The sequence below is a fragment of the Coregonus lavaretus genome (genome assembly GCF_964263955.1).
Source record: "Coregonus lavaretus genome assembly, contig: HAP1_SCAFFOLD_47, whole genome shotgun sequence".
NCBI classification, from domain to species: Eukaryota; Metazoa; Chordata; class Actinopteri; order Salmoniformes; family Salmonidae; genus Coregonus; species Coregonus lavaretus.
This window is the reverse complement of record NW_028161510.1, coordinates 3,465,535-3,485,004: the sequence shown is the minus strand read 5'-3', so window position 1 is coordinate 3,485,004 and position 19,470 is coordinate 3,465,535. Positions and strand designations below refer to the sequence as shown.

General features: G+C 40.4%; 1 protein-coding gene across 1 annotated transcript; it reads left to right on the top strand.

Annotated features, from left to right (window-relative positions):
• LOC311120531 (uncharacterized protein) lies at positions 1–16,326 on the top strand (the record flags this gene model as incomplete). The annotated part of the gene is made up of 3 exons (XM_084195115.1): positions 1–465; positions 2,390–2,737; positions 16,301–16,326. The coding sequence occupies exons 1-3, from the start codon at positions 45–47 to the stop codon at positions 16,324–16,326; spliced, it is 795 nt and encodes a 264-aa protein (XP_084051241.1). The 5' UTR covers positions 1–44.
• Between the last annotated feature and the right edge of the window lie 3,144 nt (positions 16,327–19,470).

The window sequence follows — 19,470 nt, the reverse complement described above, 5'->3', positions numbered from 1 at the left end:
CAGGCTAGTTGCTAATGCTAACTAGCTAGCTAACATCCCCGACCATGAGCTCACTAAGCTACTCTCCTCCTGCTAAAGAAGAGGAGGTCTGCTGGACGGAGAAAGAAGCTCTAGTGAAAGAGGAGGAGGAAGAGGAGGATGTTACAATACAAAAACAAGTAGAGGGTGAAGCTGTTACCGTGAAAGAAGAAGAGAAAGAGGTTACAGTGAAAGAAGAGGAAGACGCGTTCAGAGTGAAAGAGGAGGAGAATGTTACAGTGAAAGAAGAGGAAGACGCGTTCAGAGTGAAAGAGGAGGAGGATGTTACAGTGAAAGAAGAGGAAGACGCGTTCAGAGTGAAAGAGGAGGAAGATGTTACAGTGAAAGAAGAGGAAGACGCGTTCAGAGTGAAAGAAGAGGAAGATGTGGGAGAGATAACTGTCACGTTGAAAGAGGAAGAGGAGTTTGGAGATCTGTTTAACACCAGTAAGTACCATCTTAACAGGGGCACAAAATCTGCAGTCGTTGAACCAATATTCAGTAAAGGGGCATTGTACTGAAGTTGTACACTTTAATGTTGTTCGGTAGGAATGGTTAAAGCTACACTGTAACGTGTAGAACATCAAGAGTGGTCCATCAACAAAACGTTAACAATTGATTTTAATGCATCCAATGACAATGTCTGAAATACTGTAGTCCTCAATATCTCCTATTAGCCTAGCCCAAGATGTACACTTAAAGGGGCAATCAGCAGTTTCTACATCCATTTTGGGACTCATACATTAATGATATGTACCCATTCATTCTTGAAGAAATCACTTATAAATGCCTCATGAGCTTAGTTCAACTGTCGTACCCCATCAGATCCCAAAATAAGCTTTTTCTACTCCAATGTTTAGAAACAGTGTAAATGTGAACCAACACTGTATAGCCTCAACATGGTTAAAACTATAATGGTGATGTCATGGATGGTCAGTCCTTGCATCCATAGGTCTGTCTATGAATTTGAGAGTAGTTACATTTCTCCAGCCCCATCATCATCTTATTACCAAAACAGTGGTGGAATGACAGCTTTGTTATTGTTTGAACTGCAGATTGGTTGATTGATTGATGTGTGGGCAACCTAGGTTTTAAACAGCAACAAAATGGCTGCCCAGAGACTTGTCTGAACTTCTTGATGAGGTCGCTAGGTTTTGGGTTAAGGTTGCTACAATAGCTTTCTCTATGAATTTGAGAGTAGTTACATTTCTCCAGCCCCCATCCCTCAGCTTTTTACCGAAACTGAGCAACTTTAAAGGGTGCCTGGGTAAGGCCAACATGTCACATATGTTCCAACTTCAATTAGTTATTTCTCAATTATGCTTTAAGATACCCATGTAAAATATATGTCATAAATACTTCCTCCTAAATGGATTCCATTTAGTGGAAATCCCCCAAAGTCTTTTCTTGTTCTAGTTCCATGAGGAATCACACTTTCATTAAGTTTTAGCCCATTGAAGACCATTAAAAACTACAAGGCTAAATGACGCGTTACTTTCATAGCGTATTGTCTACTGACAGGTGATGTCATTTTAACGCGACACGGGTGCTGTCGCGATCTCAGACGTAAGACTGCTCAGCCTAAAGACATTCCATGAGAGCAAGATTAGATTTTAAAGCTCTACATGATTTGTTTTGTGAAAACTGACCTCAGGTTATTAAGGGATCTGGATTAAACCCAGTTGTGTAAAGTACTTAAGTAAAAATACTTTAAAGTACTACTTTAGTTTTTTTTGGGTATCTGTACTTTACTTTACTATTGATACTATTGATATTTTTGACAACTTTTACTTCACTACATTCCTAAAAAAATGATGTACTTTTTACTCCATACATTTTCCCTGACACCCAAAAGTACTCGTTACATTTAGAATGCTTAGCAGGACAGGAAAATTGACCAATTCACGCACTTATCAAGACAACATCCCTGGTCATCCCTACTGCCTCTGATCTGGCAGACTCACTAAACACAAATATATCGTTTGTAAATTATGTCTGAGTGTTGGAGTGTGCCCCTATGCTATCTGTACATTTTAAAAACAAAGAAAATGGTGCCTTCTGCTTTGCTTAATATAAGGAATTAGAATTTATTTATACTTTGACTTTTACTTTTGATACTTAAGTATATTTTAGCAATTACATTTACTTTATATTTAGAACCAAATACTTTTAGACTTTTACTCAAATAGTATTTTACTGGGTGACTTTCAATTTTACTTGAGTAACTTTCTATTAAGGTATCGATACTTTTACTGAAGTATGACAATTGGGTACTTTTTCCACCACTGATTAAACCACATACGAAGACAGTTTTATCATGTGGAGGTTTCAAATCAGGTCTCTGTTTAACTAAATACTCTGTCTTTGGTAGGAGAGAGACCAGACTCTCCCTCTGACAGCGGGAAGAGTCCTTCAGGGGAACCAGACCCAGAGACGTCCAAACCAGTGAGACGACACCACTGCTCCCACTGTGGAAAGAGTTTTACTAAGTTACAGAACCTAAAAGAGCATGAGAGGACTCACACAGGAGAAAAGCCTTTCCAATGTTCCCAGTGTGGAAAGAGTTTTAGTCAGTTAGGGAGCCTGAAAATACATAAGAGAATACACACAGGAGAGAAGCCTTACCACTGCTCCCACTGTGGAATTAGTTTTCGCTGGTTAAGGAGCCTGAAGGAGCATGAGATGACACACTCTGGAGGGAGGAAGATCTACCACTGCCGTCAGTGTGGAAAGAGTTTTAACCAGTTAGGGAGCCTGAAAATACATACAAGAATACACTCTGGAGAGAGGCCTTACCACTGTTCCTGCTGTGGAAAGAGTTTTAGCTGGTTAGGGTACCTAAAACGGCATGAGAGAATACACACAGGAGAAAAGCCTTTCCAATGCTCCCAGTGTGGAATGACTTTTGCCTGGTTAGGGAGCCTGAAAACGCATGAGAGGTCCCACACAGGAGAAAAACCTTTCCAATGCTCCCAGTGTGGTAAGGGTTTTACCCAGTTAGGGAACCTAAAACAGCATGAGAAGATACACACAGGAGAAAAGCCTTTCCAATGTTCCCAGTGTGGAAAGAGTTTCACACAGTTAGGGAACCTAAAAGAGCATGAGAGGACACACACACAAGAAAAGCCCTACCGATGCTCCCTGTGTGGAAAGAGTTTTACCCAGTTAGGGGCCCTGAATAGGCATGACAGGACACACACAGGAGGGGATAAGACCTACCACTGCTCCCAGTGTGGAAAGACATTTAACTGGTTAAGGCACCTGAATAAGCATGAAAGGATACATACACAGGAGGAGAAGACATACCACTGCTCTCATTGTGGAAAGACATTTTCCCAGTCAGAGGACCTGAAATCACATGAGAGAATAGAGAGGCTATGTTCTGACTTATGTTTTTGACTGAGAATTTGTTTTTTTGTTAATGCCACATGAAATCATTGTTTATATGAAATCATTGTTTATCATTGTTTATATGAAATCTTCCTCAAAAATAGGCCTGTTTTTGTATTTGGATACATTATCATATCTAACGTCAGATTAAAATGTGTATTTTGTTTTGATGATACACTTTTATATATTGGATACAAGTATGAACCCTTAGATGTTCATTATATGATTTTGATATTTTTTTAAATTGCTAGTTGGGTCATTCCTAGTATCCGGTGCCTTTTGGACCTCATCACTTTTGGATATTTCTTTATATATATATATATTTTTTTTGTTGTACTCTATGAAAAAAAAGTTACGTTTGCGTTTCAGAAAAACATATTGGTGCATCACCCTAACAGGGTGGAACCTTACAGGGTGGAACCTAACAGGGTGGAACCTAACAGGGTGGAACCTAACAGGGTGGAACCTAACAGGGTGGAACCTAACAGGGTGGAACCTTACAGGGTGGAACCTAACAGGGTGGAACCTTACAGGGTGGAAATGTTGAGCCTAAATTAGTCATAGCTCTGTGAGGGAGAAAGTTTTGCGCTAGCATAATGGTGAACACTTGAACAGGATTTTAACGTCTCTATCAAACGTAATTTTACATTTAGAAATGTGATAAATGTTATTTCCAATTTAGCCTGACAGGGTGGAAATGTATGAGTGGGACATACAGACTAACAACATGAATCAGTGCTTATATGTATGTAGCTTTGCACCAAATAAATTATGACACTTCCTGAATGTGGTGTCATTGTAGGAAATGATGACGCTTCCTGAATGTGGTGTCATTGTAGGGAATGATTAGACAGAATTTAACTAGGACTTTAAAATAATGAAGTTATATTTGTCCTGGAAGTTGATCAATAACACCCAGGGATCAGTGGTGTCGTTTGGCCTGGGCAGGGATGTTTTTGATCCAGCCCCGAACCTTTTGATGGCCAGTTTCCATAATCACAGTGATAAGAGTTTCCATAACCACACTGATAAGTTTCCATAACCACACTGATAAGTTTCCATAACCACACTGATAAGAGTTTCCATAACCACACTGATATGAGTTTCCATAACCACACGGATAAAAGTTTCCATAACCACACGGATAAGAGTTTCCATAACCACACTGATAAAAGTTTCCATAACCACAATGATATGAGTTTCCATAACCACACGGATAAAAGTTTCCATAACCACACTGATAAGAGTTTCCATAACCACACTGATAAAAGTTTCCATAGCCACACTGATATGAGTTTCCATAACCACACTGATAAAAGTTTCCATAGCCACACTGATAAAAGTTTCCATAACCACACTGATGAGAGTTTCCATAACCACACTGATAAAAGTTTCCATAACCACACTGATATGAGTTTCCATAACCAAAGTGATAAGAGTTTCCATAACCACACTGATAAGTTTCCATAACCACACTGATAAAAGTTTCCATAACCACACTGATAAGAGTTTCCATAACCACACTGATATGAGTTTCCATAACCACACTGATAAGAGTTTCCATAACCACACTGATAAAAGTTTCCATAACCACACTGATATGAGTTTCCATAACCACAGTGATAAGAGTTTCCATAACCACAGTGATAAGAGTTTCCATAACAACACTGATAAGAGTTTCCAAAACCACACTGATAAAAGTTACCATAACCACACTGATGAGAGTTTCCATAACCACACTGATAAAAGTTTCCATAACCACACTGATAAAAGTTTCCATAACCACACTGATAAGAGTTTCCATAACCACACTGATAAAAGTTTCCATAACCACACTGATAAAAGTTTCCATAACCACACTGATTTGAGTTTCCATAACCACACTGATAAGAGTTTCCATAACCACACTGATAAAAGTTTACATAACCACACTGATAAGAGTTTCCATAACCACAGTGATAAGAGTTTCCATAACCACACTGATAAGAGTTTCCATAACCACACTGATAAGAGTTTCCATAACCACAGTGATAAGAGTTTCCATAACCACACTGATAAGAGTTTCCATAACCACACTGATAAGAGTTTCCATAACCACACATTAACCACTGTATATAGTGACCAATTTGACAAAAATAACCAATACAATATGATGCACTGTGACGCAGTGCCTGATGTGATTGGTTGAGAAGCCCCTGGAGTGACGCAGGGCCTGATGTGATTGGTTGGAGTGACGCAGTGCCTGATGTGATTGGTTGAGAAGCCCCTGGAGTGACGCAGTGCCTGATGTGATTGGTTGGAGTGACGCAGTGCCTGATGTGATTGGTTGAGAAGCCCCTGGAGTGACGCAGTGCCTGATGTGATTGGTTGGAGTGACGCAGTGCCTGATGTGATTGGTTGAGAAGCCCCTGGAGTGATGCAGTGCCTGATGTGATTGGTTGGAGTGACGCAGTGCCTGATGTGATTGGTTGAGAAGCCCCTGGAGTGATGCAGTGCCTGATGTGATTGGTTGAGAAGCCCCTTGGAGTGACGCAGTGCCTGATGTGATTGGTTGAGAAGCCCCTGGGGTGACGCAGTGCCTGATGTGATTGGTTGAGAAGCCCCTAGAGTGAAGCAGTGCCTGATGTGATTGGTTGAGAAGCCCCTGGGGTGACGCAGTGCCTGATGTGATTGGTTGAGAAGCCCCTGGGGTGACGCAGTGCCTGATGTGATTGGTTGAGAAGCCCCTGGAGTGACGCAGTGCCTGATGTGATTGGTTGAGAAGCCACTGTAGTGACGCAGTGCCTGATGTGATTGGTTGAGATTTCACAACTGCAGTGGGACGGCTCCCCCCTCCACTACAGCGCCGGTTAGACGTCGATGTCATCACTCAGCAAAACGCCTGTCACTCAGTCAGCCTGCAGCAATAGTACAGAGCAAATATGGAGATTCAGAACTTCTTCCAAAAAAACTCTCCAATGTATATATTTTTCTTCTACTCCACCACAGTTCTAAAAAAATATATATATTATACTTTTTACTCCGTACATTTTCCCAAAAGTACTCGTTACATTTTGAATGCTTAGCAGGACAGGAAAATGGTCGCAATTCACACACTTATCAAGAGTGTCTCTGATCTGCCTCTGATCTGGCGGACTCACTGAACACAAATGCTTAGTTTGTAAATGATGTCTGGGTTGGAGTCAGCGGCGGTCGGTGCCGTTTAAGATGAGGGAGGACGATTTTCTTTTCGTGAGCACGGCCTTATTTCTATTACAGCATATTGGATGACTGTCATTCATATTCCATTCACCCAGCTCAATGTAACATCGATAGGTTTAGGCTTCTACATGATACTCTAATGTTCCCTATACCCATCATGAGGTTGCTACAACCTCTATGAATGAAAGTTTACAACGTACAGTTGAAGTCGGAAGTTTACATACACCTTTGCCAAATACATTTAAACTCAGTTTTTCATAATTACTGACATTTAATCCTAGTTAAAATTCCCTGTCTTAGGTCAATTAGGATCACCACTTTATTTTAAGGATGTGAAATGTCAGAATAATAGTAGAGAGAATTATTTATTTCAGCTTTTATTTCTTTCATCACATTCCCAGTGGGTCAGAAGTTTACATACACTCGATTAGTATTTGGTAGCATTGCCTTTAAATTGTTTAACTTGGGTCAAACGTTTTGGGTAGCCTTCCACAAGCTTCCCACAATAAGTTGGGTGAATTTTGGCCCATTCCTCCTGACAGAGCTGGTGTAACTGAGTCAGATTTGTAGGCCTCCTTGCTCGCACACGCTTTTTCAGTTCTGCCCTCAAATGTTCTATACGGTTGAGGTTTTGCCACAACTTTGGAAGTATGCTTGGGGTTATTGTCCATTTGGAAGACCCATTTGCGACCAAGCTTTAACTTCCTGACTGATGTCTTGAGATGTTGCTTCAATATATCCACATACTTTTCCTTCCTCATGATGCCATCTATTTTGTGAGGTGCACCAGTCCCTCCTGCAGCAAAGCACCCCCACAGCATGATGCTGCCACCCCTTTGCTTCACGGTTGGGATGGTGTTCTTCGGCTTGCAAGCAACCCCCTTTATCCTCCAAACATAACGATGGTCATTATGACCAAACAGTTATATTTTTGTTCCATCAGACCAGAGGACATTTCTCCAAAAAGTACGATCTTTGTCCCCATGTGCAGTTGCAAACCGTAGTCTGGCTTTTTTATGGCAGTTTTGGAGCAGTGGCTTCTTCCTTGCTGAGCGGCCTTGCAGGTTGTCGATATAGGACTTGTTTTACTGTGGATATAGATACTTTTGTACCTGTTTCCTCCAGCATCTTCACAAGGTCCTTTGCTGTTGTTCTGGGATTGATTTGCACTTTCCGCACCAAAGTTTGTTCATCTCTGGGAGACAGAACGCGTCTCCTTCCTGAGCGGTATGACGGCTGCGTGGTCCCATGGTGTTTATACTTGCATACTATTGTTTGTACAGATGAAGGTGGTACCTTCAGGCGTTTGGAAATTGCTCCCAAGGATGAACCAGACTTGTGGAGGTCTACAATTTTTTCCTGAGGTCTTGGCTGATTTCTTTTGATTTTCCCATGATGTCAAGCAAAGAGGCACTGAGTTTGAAGGTAGGCCTTGAAATACATCCACAGGTACACCTCCAATTGACTCAAATTATGTCAATTAGCCTATCAGAAGCTTCTAAAGCCATGACATAATTTTCTGGAATTTTCCAAGCTGTTTAAAAGGCACAGTCAACTTAGTGTATGTAAACTTCTGACCCACTGGAATTGTGATACAGTGATTTATAAGTGAAATAATCTGTCTGTAAACAATTGTTGGAAAAACGACTTGTGTCATGCACAAAGTAGATGTCCTAACCGACTTGACAAAACTATAGTTTGTTAACAAGAAATGTGTGGAGTGGTTGAAAAACAAGTTTTAATGACTCCAACCTAAGTGTATATAAACTTACGACTTCAACTGTAGGTGCACACAGGTTGAGAGACACATTTGAGGTGACATTCAGTGACACATGGACAGACAGTGACACGTTCAATATCGCTTTGCACAATCTTGCCTGCATCTAGCTGATCTAGGGTGTAATCATTAGTCCAACAGTTGCAAACAAGAGTTTCTATTGGACAATTCAGGTTTGTTTATCCTCATTTTGCTCCGTTTAAGAAACGTTTTTCAACAGAATCTGCGGAATGAATCCACCCCTGATCACGCTAAAACACTGTTCACTTTCATAGCACCGACGTTGTATTCTTTCTCGCATCTACAGTATGCGCTCTCTTCCTCTCACCTCTTACCTTACCATTTCCCTTACCTTGTGGACTTCAATGCACAACACAACAGCTGTATGTGACCAGGCGGAAAAACCTTTCCAAGCCAAACCATGTCATAACTGCTACACACAGCCTACATCGTTGTCCCCATATTAGCTAAAGTAACGTCCTAGTCAACATAGTGTCGTATCGGATGAGTGGTGGCAATTATTGCTGATAAACAAAGGAGTCTGCTCATACTGAATCCTTGATCATAAGTTTATTCAGATCACAAGCTTTCAGCATAAGTGACAGGTGACATGACACCCGGAGAGCGAAGCCTCAGAATGGCCACTCTGCCTCTCTTCTTCGTTTACCCCCTATTTATAAACAATGCAAAAAGATGCTCCCTCTTCTGGCCAATCACCAGTCTCCCCTGTCTACAACACACTTCCTGTCTGTTGTATGTGGCGTTACACTAAAACATTCCCTCTTGATACTAAAATCAACATTATTTCAGTTCCACTTAAAAAACATTTAACACCATCATAATGTCAATTCACTACATTCCCCCCTTTCGAGACAAATTAAAAGTCTCGAAAACAAACAGAATAGGATTATGACAAGTAACAATTTATCTTATTGAGTATCTTTAACATTAAACCAAAAACATTCTTCTCTAGAGTGTAAATACCTTTCTATGAAATAACTGTTTATGAAGTGTGAATACATTACTATGAAATATGAACAAATCTCTATGGAGTGTAAGAGCGAAAAACTGTCCGGCAACCTTCCATCCATCAATCAAGACAGTAAAATTCTCTCACGGTCCCTCTGCCCCAGGCAACCACCTCGGTACTCCAGATAACCTCATAAACCATGTAAATGCATTTTAAACTATGATGCAATTAAATACACATGTAAGCCCCTGCAAACAAAATCCTATCCAATAAATATCCATTGTAAGGCTGGTCAACCCATTGGACCCTACAGTGAACCTCTCCCTGCCTAAATTCCCTGTCCCTAAACATTCACGAAATAAACAAAAACATCTAAGATCCTCACATGTATTCAATAACATCAAATATCCTTCTACAAAAATTAATCCCTAAGAATATGACACAATTATGTATTACACATGTCTATATTTCATTGCAGACACTGGCATGTAGTCCACTACACTTCATCTCCCCGTAGTCTCCTCTTCCAATGGACTGTTGATGATGGAATCGGCCACACCCTCCTTGTTTCATCTCCTCCAGTCATATTGTCCCTTCCCATTGTCCTTGTTTTGAGTATTTCAATCTCCACATGTCCCCCAAATGCTCCTGGAAGAAAAAGAAACGACCAAACAGTATCTTTTGCAAAACAAACACTTTCAAATTAAACATCAATATCAACTAAGAATATAAAAATGATATATAAATGATGTATGAATCACATAAACCCATTCCCCCCTTGATTCATAAAATCATACTAAAAATCACACCAATATTGAAAAAATTGAAAAATGATCAAAATAATCAAAAATGATATTTATCCATTCAGTTCCACTTGTCCATCTTTATCCAGATCAGGAACAGTCAACACCGGCATCTGAATGTTGTCTCCAGGCATCACTCTCCAACCTATCTCAATATCATAGCTTTCTCAAAGGTCAGTAACAAATTACAAACATCACACAGTGCTATCAAAGCTGCCATTAAATGTAACCCATCACTGCCCCTACTGGCCTACCTGATCTTGCAACCAAGACTTCTCAGATCTCCCACTCCTTCAGATATACCAAATGCATCCCTTATATTCTTCAATGCATATATATATATATAACCCTAGTGATAATATCTGAACTCAAAGTACACCTAATATTATCAATATGATCTTCCCAAATGTTACACCATACCATGGAAAAAGTCCCCCCTTCTCCCTTAGATTTATCCTTCAATGATAGGCTTGAAGACTATGACATGTAGCCATGTCTCTTTTCATCCAATTTCAAATATAGCTTCAGATTTCTGTGTCCGGTGCTACCCCTCTTATAATGGTAGAAACCTCATATGGAAGCTTCAACGTTGACATGTAACAACATCCTGTCTATCCATAAGGTAAGAATATATATGCTTTATCACCACAAACCCTCAAAATATCTCTAAAATTCCCCATAGTCACATTGTCAGGCAAAAGCTAATCTTTTAACCATCAAAGTCCTGCTTTTCTACTACCTGGTACATAAAAAGTTACATTATATTTGTCCTCTCTAACCTTATGTTCGTGCTTATCTAACGTCATCATATAATCATCACAATCTGATATTCCCATAAACATACCCCTTACCTCATATGTTTTATTAGAACCAAACAACTTTTAGCCCTCACTGCTTTCACCTCCAATACTTCAGTTACGCTGTTACCTGATTTTCTTTACCATCCAACAAATCCACACAAGTTAATTCACTCAACCCAATAACACCTAACCCTAGGCTTAAACAAATGTTTTGACAACGACATTATTTTATCGGTTACTGACTGTTGCTGATACCACAGTCATGACAAAGCATAAAATTGACACATACTTGATAGAAGTCGAACGACCGTCTCTAACATGTTTGGTGGTGGAATTCTCATCAGACATGGACCCTCAAGATTCCTCACTGATCTTACAGAATGAGTTAACCTCTGGAACCAAAGATTCCTACCTGGCCATCTATCTCTAACTTTCACAACAGAATAATCAAACTACATGCATTTAGTTTTTCTCCTCCCTACATTAAAATCAAAGACCTCATCCTGTACCTCCATGATGAATCTATATTCTCTCTACTACTATCTGTTCTCCTATTTTAACCCTATCCGTAACATAACCCCTGAGTCCTTCTTACTACCCCTTTAATTTCAGAAAAGTTGTTGTCGGTGTCATACTTCCTACATTTGCCATTGCCATCGTATCATTAATCCCTTCCAAAGTTACCATTAAAGTAGTTGATGTATTAACCTTAATTATTTCTAGTGGCAAAGCTACCGATATCCTATGTGTATTATTCACTGTTGGAGTGACTACTGTAACATATTCTTCCTGAACTCCTTTGGTGACTGTGGAACTTCAACAGATTTCAAATCTTCCCTCATAAGCGTTACTTTATGAATTACATAGCCTTTTAACCAATAATTCTTAACCGGAACAAATTCTAATGCTTGCACTAGATAAGTATACTTCTTCTCCATAATTATCTCTCCATGTGGGAGGAACGTCCCCATCCTAACCCTAATAAGTATTTTTTCCTAAAATTGGCACTGGAGCCATTGACTCCCTTATAATCAAATGCGATATATTTATGGCTTTAATAACTATCAATTTTGAAAGAATTAAATTGCTTCTCACTGTTGTTTTAATAGACTGAAGTGTTAATGTCCTTAGTTACTTCTAGTTTTTCCCCAAAGAAAAGTTGTCTTTGCTTGTACTTCCATCTATCACCACTAGTGTCACTTTTTCCCAACTCTCAGTCCTATCTCTAATCCCTGACTTTCAAACTTTTGATTATAAAAAAATACACCTACAATTACATTGATCTCCCTGCTGGAACTGTAAATATAGATACTCAATCACCCTCAATCTTCTCTTATTATTCAGCAACACATACTTTCTCAATGCATCTGCTCCTAACAGATCTAAACTCCTACCATATCTTCCCACTAAACTCTAAAATGTCCTTCACCACTGTTCTCAATCAATCAATCAATCAATTTTATTTTATATAGCCCTTCTTACATCAGCTAATATCTCGAAGTGCTGTACAGAAACCCAGCCTAAAACCCCAAACAGCTAGTAATGCAGGTGTAGAAGCACGGTGGCTAGGAAAAACTCCCTAGAAAGGCAAAACCTAGGAAGAAACCTAGAGAGGAACCAGGCTATGAGGGGTGGCCAGTCCTCTTCTGGCTGTGCCGGGTGGAGATTATAACAGAACCATGCCAAGATGTTCAAAAATGTTCATAAGTGACAAGCATGGTCAAATAATAATCAGGAATAAATCTCAGTTGGCTTTTCATAGCCGATCATTAAGAGTTTAAAACAGCAGGTCTGGGACAGGTAGGGGTTCCATAACCGCAGGCAGAACAGTTTAAACTGGAATAGCAGCAAGGCCAGGCGGACTGGGGACAGCAAGGAGTCACCACGGCCGGTAGTCCCGACGTATGGTCTTAGGGCTCAGGTCTCTCAGTTGGCTTTTCATAGCCGATCATTAAGAGTTGAAAACAGCAGGTCTGGGACAGGTAGGGGTTTCGTAGCCGCAGGCAGAACAGTTGAAACTGGAATAGCAGCAAGGCCAGGCGGACTGGGGACAGCAAGGTGTCATCATGCCCGGTAGTCCTGACGTATGGTCCTAGGGCTCAGGTTCTCAGAGAGAAAGAGAGAACGAGAGAATTAGAGAGAGCATACTTAAATTCACACAGGACACTGGATAAGACAGGAGAAGTACTCCAGGTATAACCAACTAACCCCAGCCCCCCGACACATAAACTACTGCAGCATAAATACTGGAGGCTGAGACAGGAGCGGTCCGGAGACACTGTGGCCCCATCCGAAGAAACCCCCGGACAGGGCCAAACAGGAAGGATATAACCCCACCCACTCCGCCAAAGCACAGCCCCCGCACCACTAGAGGGATATCCCCAACCACCAACTTACAATCCTGAGACAAGGCAGAGTATAGCCCACAGAGGTCTCCACCACAGCACAAACCAAGGGGGGGGCGCCAACCCAGACAGGAAGATCACGTCAGTAACTCAACCCACTCAAGTGACGCACCCCTCCCAGGGACGGCATGAAAGAGCACCAGCAAGCCAGTGACTCAGCCCCTGCAACAGGGTTAGAGGCAGAGAACCCCAGTGGAGAGGGGAACCGGCCTGGCAGAGACAGCAAGGGCTGTTCGTTGCTCCAGCCTTTCCGTTCACCTTCACACTCCTGGGCCAGACTACACTCAATCATATGACCTACTGAAGAGATAAGTCTTCAGTAAAGACTTAAAGGTTGAGACCGAGTCTGCGTCTCTCACATGGGTAGGCAGACTGTTCCATAAAAATGGAGATCTATAGGAGAAAGCCCTGTTCTCTCTCTCTTACTACTAACTTTGAAACTTAGCTTACTGTCTTAGAGTTCCTTCAACCTAGTTCTCCTCACTTATTTTAATCTAATCTTTTCCTCCTAACCTTTAAAAACCTTTTCCACTGATTTATTCACAAAATCCCTTTACCACCAAATTTTTAGAATATGTGATTGGGAAAGTCCCCACCTGCCTTTGACTTCTTTACACACAGATTTGGCAAATGACTAAACACCTTTTAGCCTAGCCTGAAATCTCTTGGTGTAAGAATGTAACCCAGAATAACAGTCACCCCTTTTAACTTTTTTCAGACAGATTGTCTAATAGGCAGTCTAATAGATTATCATCCTTCCTATGATATTATCTTTCTAAGCAAATATGATTCCCAAAAACCCTACTTTTTAAAATCCTCTACCAGACAGCCGTTTAGTGTACATCCTATTGTACAGTTCAATTTAAACAATGCATCTCTTCCCAACACTGCAATAGGTATATGCTCTAATATTAGTATGTCTATTTTAATTTCTCTTTGATTTTTATAGCAGAGCTCCATTGGTTCCCTAAGAGTAATTAACTGTTTTACTACCTCCAATCCCTATCCTAATTAGTCAATTTTACATAGTGATATGTTTAACCTCTTTAGGCTGAACACAGATAAGTTTTTCCACTATTCACCATCACTTCTAATGGTCGGTTGTTTTTACTTCAATTGTTAGCTATTTTCTATTCTTCTCTAATCGATGCTATCAGCTGACACCCCCCTTCCGGATCTTCTAGGCACTCTAGAATCTTTAGGGTTCACCTGGAGAACAGGTGATCTTGAATTGCCCCTGTATCTTCCTTAAAAATGTTCTCTGTTTCCTCCTGACTTGTTGCACTCACAGGTAAAGTAACCAATCTGTCCACAATTATAACAGTCTTCTGAAAGTTGCTGAAGGGTAGCTGAAATCTTCCTCCTCCTTCTAAGCCTTCTCGTCCTTTTCCTCTCCAATTCTGTGTCTGTCCAGAAACTGGCTGTGGATATGAAACACCTGGTACCCCCCTTGGCTGGTACAATTGCATTTGGCCTTGTTCAGTTGAAGCTGTAACAGTGATTGTTGATTTGGTTCACTCTGATTCTTCATAACCAAAGCTTCTCTTCTCCACCAGTTGTATGATTGAGTTTTCTCAGAGTTTCTTCATCCTGTTCTTTCTTGCTGTTGACATATCAGGATTCTTCAAAAGCTTATATTCTAAGTTCTGTCCTCAAAATATCATCTTCCATCATCTTCTTACTTCTCTTCTGTGATCGTCGTTTCTGCTTGTCCTCTATCTATTATTCGTCTTCATCTCTGATGCAACAATCACCCTCCTGGATGATCCCTGGAAGCTGAGGATAAACATCCCTAAGCTCTCCTTGTCTTAGCCTTATCTCTATAGCTTTGTTTATGTTATCGCTGGAATCTTTTATCAGTTTTTGTTTGAGAATGAAGAGCAACTTTTGTTTCACTTGCCGGATAACCTCGCAATACTTTAGTTAAAGGGTCACTATTTTGTACTATATCAATCGGTGTAATCAACTTCATATAGCCTTGCTGTCCTTTCTCCCCATTGTAACTACTCTTTTATATTCCTTTATTATGAATTATCTTATTTTAGACTGTATAGCCTATGGCTTACCCCCTGTAATTATTAATATAAACCTAACAACTCCCAAAAAAAATTATTTATTTATTTATATTATTTTTTTATTTAAATAAATCAATTAAAAATCATGAATAATTAAAACCAATTTTTATTCCTATATCCTATGTCACCAATTTAGTGTTGGCTATCTTACCACAACCCATCAAATGCAAGTAAATGTAAGTTAGTCAACTTCAAAGCAATCCCAAAAACAAAGCCTTCTAACCTTACAACCCTTTGATTTTTATCAATTCCATTGTTTAATATGCACCCAAGTATCTTAATTGCAGAATAATGTCAGTCCTTGATTCCCAACACAACTCCAATCAAACCCCAGTGATGCACAGAGCCTCCAAAATGCAATTTTTAATGAATCATTTGCCAAGCCTATGTAAAATTGCCATAACATCACATATTTTGTAAGGGATGATTTTGTGAACTAGCCTGATATCTGATCCTCTGCCTCTGCCGCGTCACGTGATGTCACGTCAGCACTTCCTGTATCTCCTCTCTCTCTCTCATATGACAAGGGAACAAAGACACAGAAACAGATTTTAGTAGTTAATGCAATCACTGAGTTATTTCAACCATCCTCAACATTCCTTCGTTCACCCATTATTCACTCTAAGACTAAACTCAGAACTAAATAGATCGCTCAAAATTTTTTCTTTAATTTTAATCGTCTTTTAATTATTTAATTCAATTTATTATAATCCGTTACCATATATCTAATTTATAAATTTAATAGGTCACAAAACAAGTTTCATCTTTAACCATCCGCCGTTTAAACTAGAATACTTGTGTCAAAATATATCTTCTCTTTGTTTCCTCGTCTGTGTCTATTTCTCTCCCTGCGACACGCAGCCCCACGCAGCCCCACAGAGATATGACCCTGTACCCACAATCCCCTTTGTTGTAGTTTTAGCATCCCCTCGTGGTGTAGTTTAGTACCGTAAACCAAAACGTGTCCTAATCTCGTGCCATAAACTCCCCCTTTCTGTAGTGTAGTGTCGCAAAATTAAACGCATGCGCAAATCCATTCAAAAATACTCTTTCACCGTGAAAGGGAGATTTTAGATCTCTCCCCAATCCCCAAATAGACGGTTAACAGTCCAGCTGTAACTCCCGTTTCCCCCTCATAGTCAAACAACATTTAACAGCGCTCACAAAACATAGAACCGAAATTCCACATACAAACATAATTTAAGAGGCTTTATTACCATCGCAGTGGACCTCTACGGTCACATGTTAGCATGCAGCATATTAGCATTTAGCCTTAGCATTTAGCCTTAGCCGGTATGCACCATGTAGCATAAAAACAATGCACCCGACATTGCGTCTTTAATTACTGTTTAGTTTGTCCTACATTTATTCTGCCGTGAGTATGGCTATTTATATGAGCGGTCCCCCCCATGCAAATATCCCGTCGGACAGAAGATGGGCAAGCAACCCCCAAATAAATCTTCAACCAAACTCCAGTCAAGACTGACTGACTGACCTGAAACCCATAACGCGTTCCAAGGATTTATGGCCCACCATGCGGTCGCCCCGTTTGTCACGAGGGCTTATCTAAACCTGCAATGCTCTAAAATTGTATACATATCTTGGCCCCGATTGTTCTTGACTTACTATTCAAGCAACACATCTCTATAAACAATCCATAAACTCTAACCACTTTTGCGCTGTTTTTAAAAATGTATAATGATTAGCCAGACCCCCCAGTCATCAGCAAAAACGCCACCCGAGGCACGGTCGTAATGGTACATTCCTCCAGTGTACAATCACATAGCATCCAAAACTAACAACCTCCAAAGCTGTGAGGAAAACTCACCCTTTTCTGGCACTTCAGACCGAAGTTAGCTTGGCGGCTACGAATGAGCAAAGGAGGATTTGCAGACCAGCCCCACGTTGGGCGCCATTTGTCGTATCGGATGAGTGGTGGCAATTATTGCTGATAAACAAAGGAGTCTGCTCATACTGAATCCTTGATCATAAGTTTATTCAGATCACAAGCTTTCAGCATAAGTGACAGGTGACATGACACCCGGAGAGCGAAGCCTCAGAATGGCCGCTCTGCCTCTCTTCTTCGTTTACCCCCTATTTATAAACAATGCAAAAAGATGCTCCCTCTTCTGGCCAATCACCAGTCTCCCCTGTCTACAACACACTTCCTGTCTGTTGTATGTGGCGTTACACTAAAACATTCCCTCTTGATACTAAAATCAACATTATTTCAGTTCCACTTAAAAAACATTTAACACCATCATAATGTCAATTCACTACAATAGCTAATAGAACTAACGCGTTAGTAAACCCGCTACAATCATCCAGTAACATTACAGTGTATAGTCAGTAAGCAGTTACACCGGCGGGCCCCGGTGGCAATAAATTAGTAAAAACAAAAGTTTACCTTGACTTGGAAGCGTTCCAGTGTTGTGTTGGAAAGTCATAGCCAGCTAGCTAACATAGCATCCCTCTGTTTGAGCAGGGTGTTTCACTAGGCTAAACTAGCCAGCTAGCTAACGTAGCATCCCTCTGTTTGAGCAGGGTGTTTCAGTAGGCTAAACTAGCCAGCTAGCTAACATAGCATCCCTCTGTTTGAGCAGGGTGTTTCAGTAGGCTAAACTAGCCAGCTAGCTAACGTAGCATCCCTCTGTTTGAGCAGGGTGTTTCAGTAGGCTAAACTAGCAAGCTAGCTAACGTAGCATCCCTCTGTTTGAGCAGGGTGTTTCAGTAGGCTAAACATAGCATGATGCAGCCACCAACGTGTTTGTCCCAAACATTACACTTTGTATTCAGGACATAGAGTTAATTTATTTGGCACATTTTTTTATTGTGTGCGGTATTATTACAGTATTGTACTGTGTCTATGCTCGTCTATGTAAATGTTGCTGAGAACATGGCATAACATGCAGTTCATTACGCTAACAGACAGTTTTGATCAGTCAGCGGCTAGAAAAGCAAGACGGAGAAAGGATTGACCTTCAGAACATAACACACAACACAAAACCAATGACGTACGCACATTCAGTATGCAGGACAACAGAGAACATGTCAACGAACAACTTATCAATGTTATCAGAACAACGTCATCGCATTTTCATACACCTTTTAGCTTGACGACTAAAATACACCAATTAACTCAATGAAACAACAACAACTCAATTAATGGAGGTTCCAAGGTTAGAATCAAGAAATGCACATTCTATTAATCTATTTAAGGGGTCAAGACAGGAACAGGGTTGGTCTTCCCCTGGTCTATTAAATCATTGACATTACAAAAATATCAAATTAAATCTAAGGGATTCTACTTGTATCCAATATATTAAAGTGTATAAACAAAGCAGACATTTTAAGCTTTTTATCTGAGATAATTTTTTAAAAGTAGAACTATTTCTAAGTAAGCTTTCATACATATTGATTTCATGTGGCATAAACAAAAACACTAATTCTCAGTCAAAAGGGACCAAATTATTAGGGTGAGGCACATGGGCTACTGACAGCTTACTACACAACATACACTTAGTATTACTTTCTTAGCTTCAGTATACATATCTCCCTGGCATATTACTTCATTTATGCAGCAGCATACAATACATTTTTTGGACTCACCTTGTTGTGCTGTGCTCACTTGAACAGGAAGGTGGCTATGCGGTCCTTCTTGTGGGCAAATGTTGTCATCGAAGTCTGGCATTCTCTGGATTGATGGTGCTTTCAAGACAACTGGGAACTCTGGAAAAAAAACAAGGTCGAATCATGACGTCAGTGATCTTCAGGTCGGAGCTCCCGAGTTCCCGAATTGGAATTCCGAGTTGGATGACTCAGAGCTCATTTTTTTCAGGGTTCCCAGTTGTCTTGAACTCACTGAAGTCTGAGATTTCCCAGTTCCCAGTTGTTTTTTGAACTCGGCAGAAGTCATGCTGAATTGATAATTATTCAACCTTTTTTGGCCCATGGTGCTGCGTGTGAATGCTTATCCTTTTAAGCAAGAAAAATAGACCCTTAAAGCCAGATTTGGGACCACACACCCACTC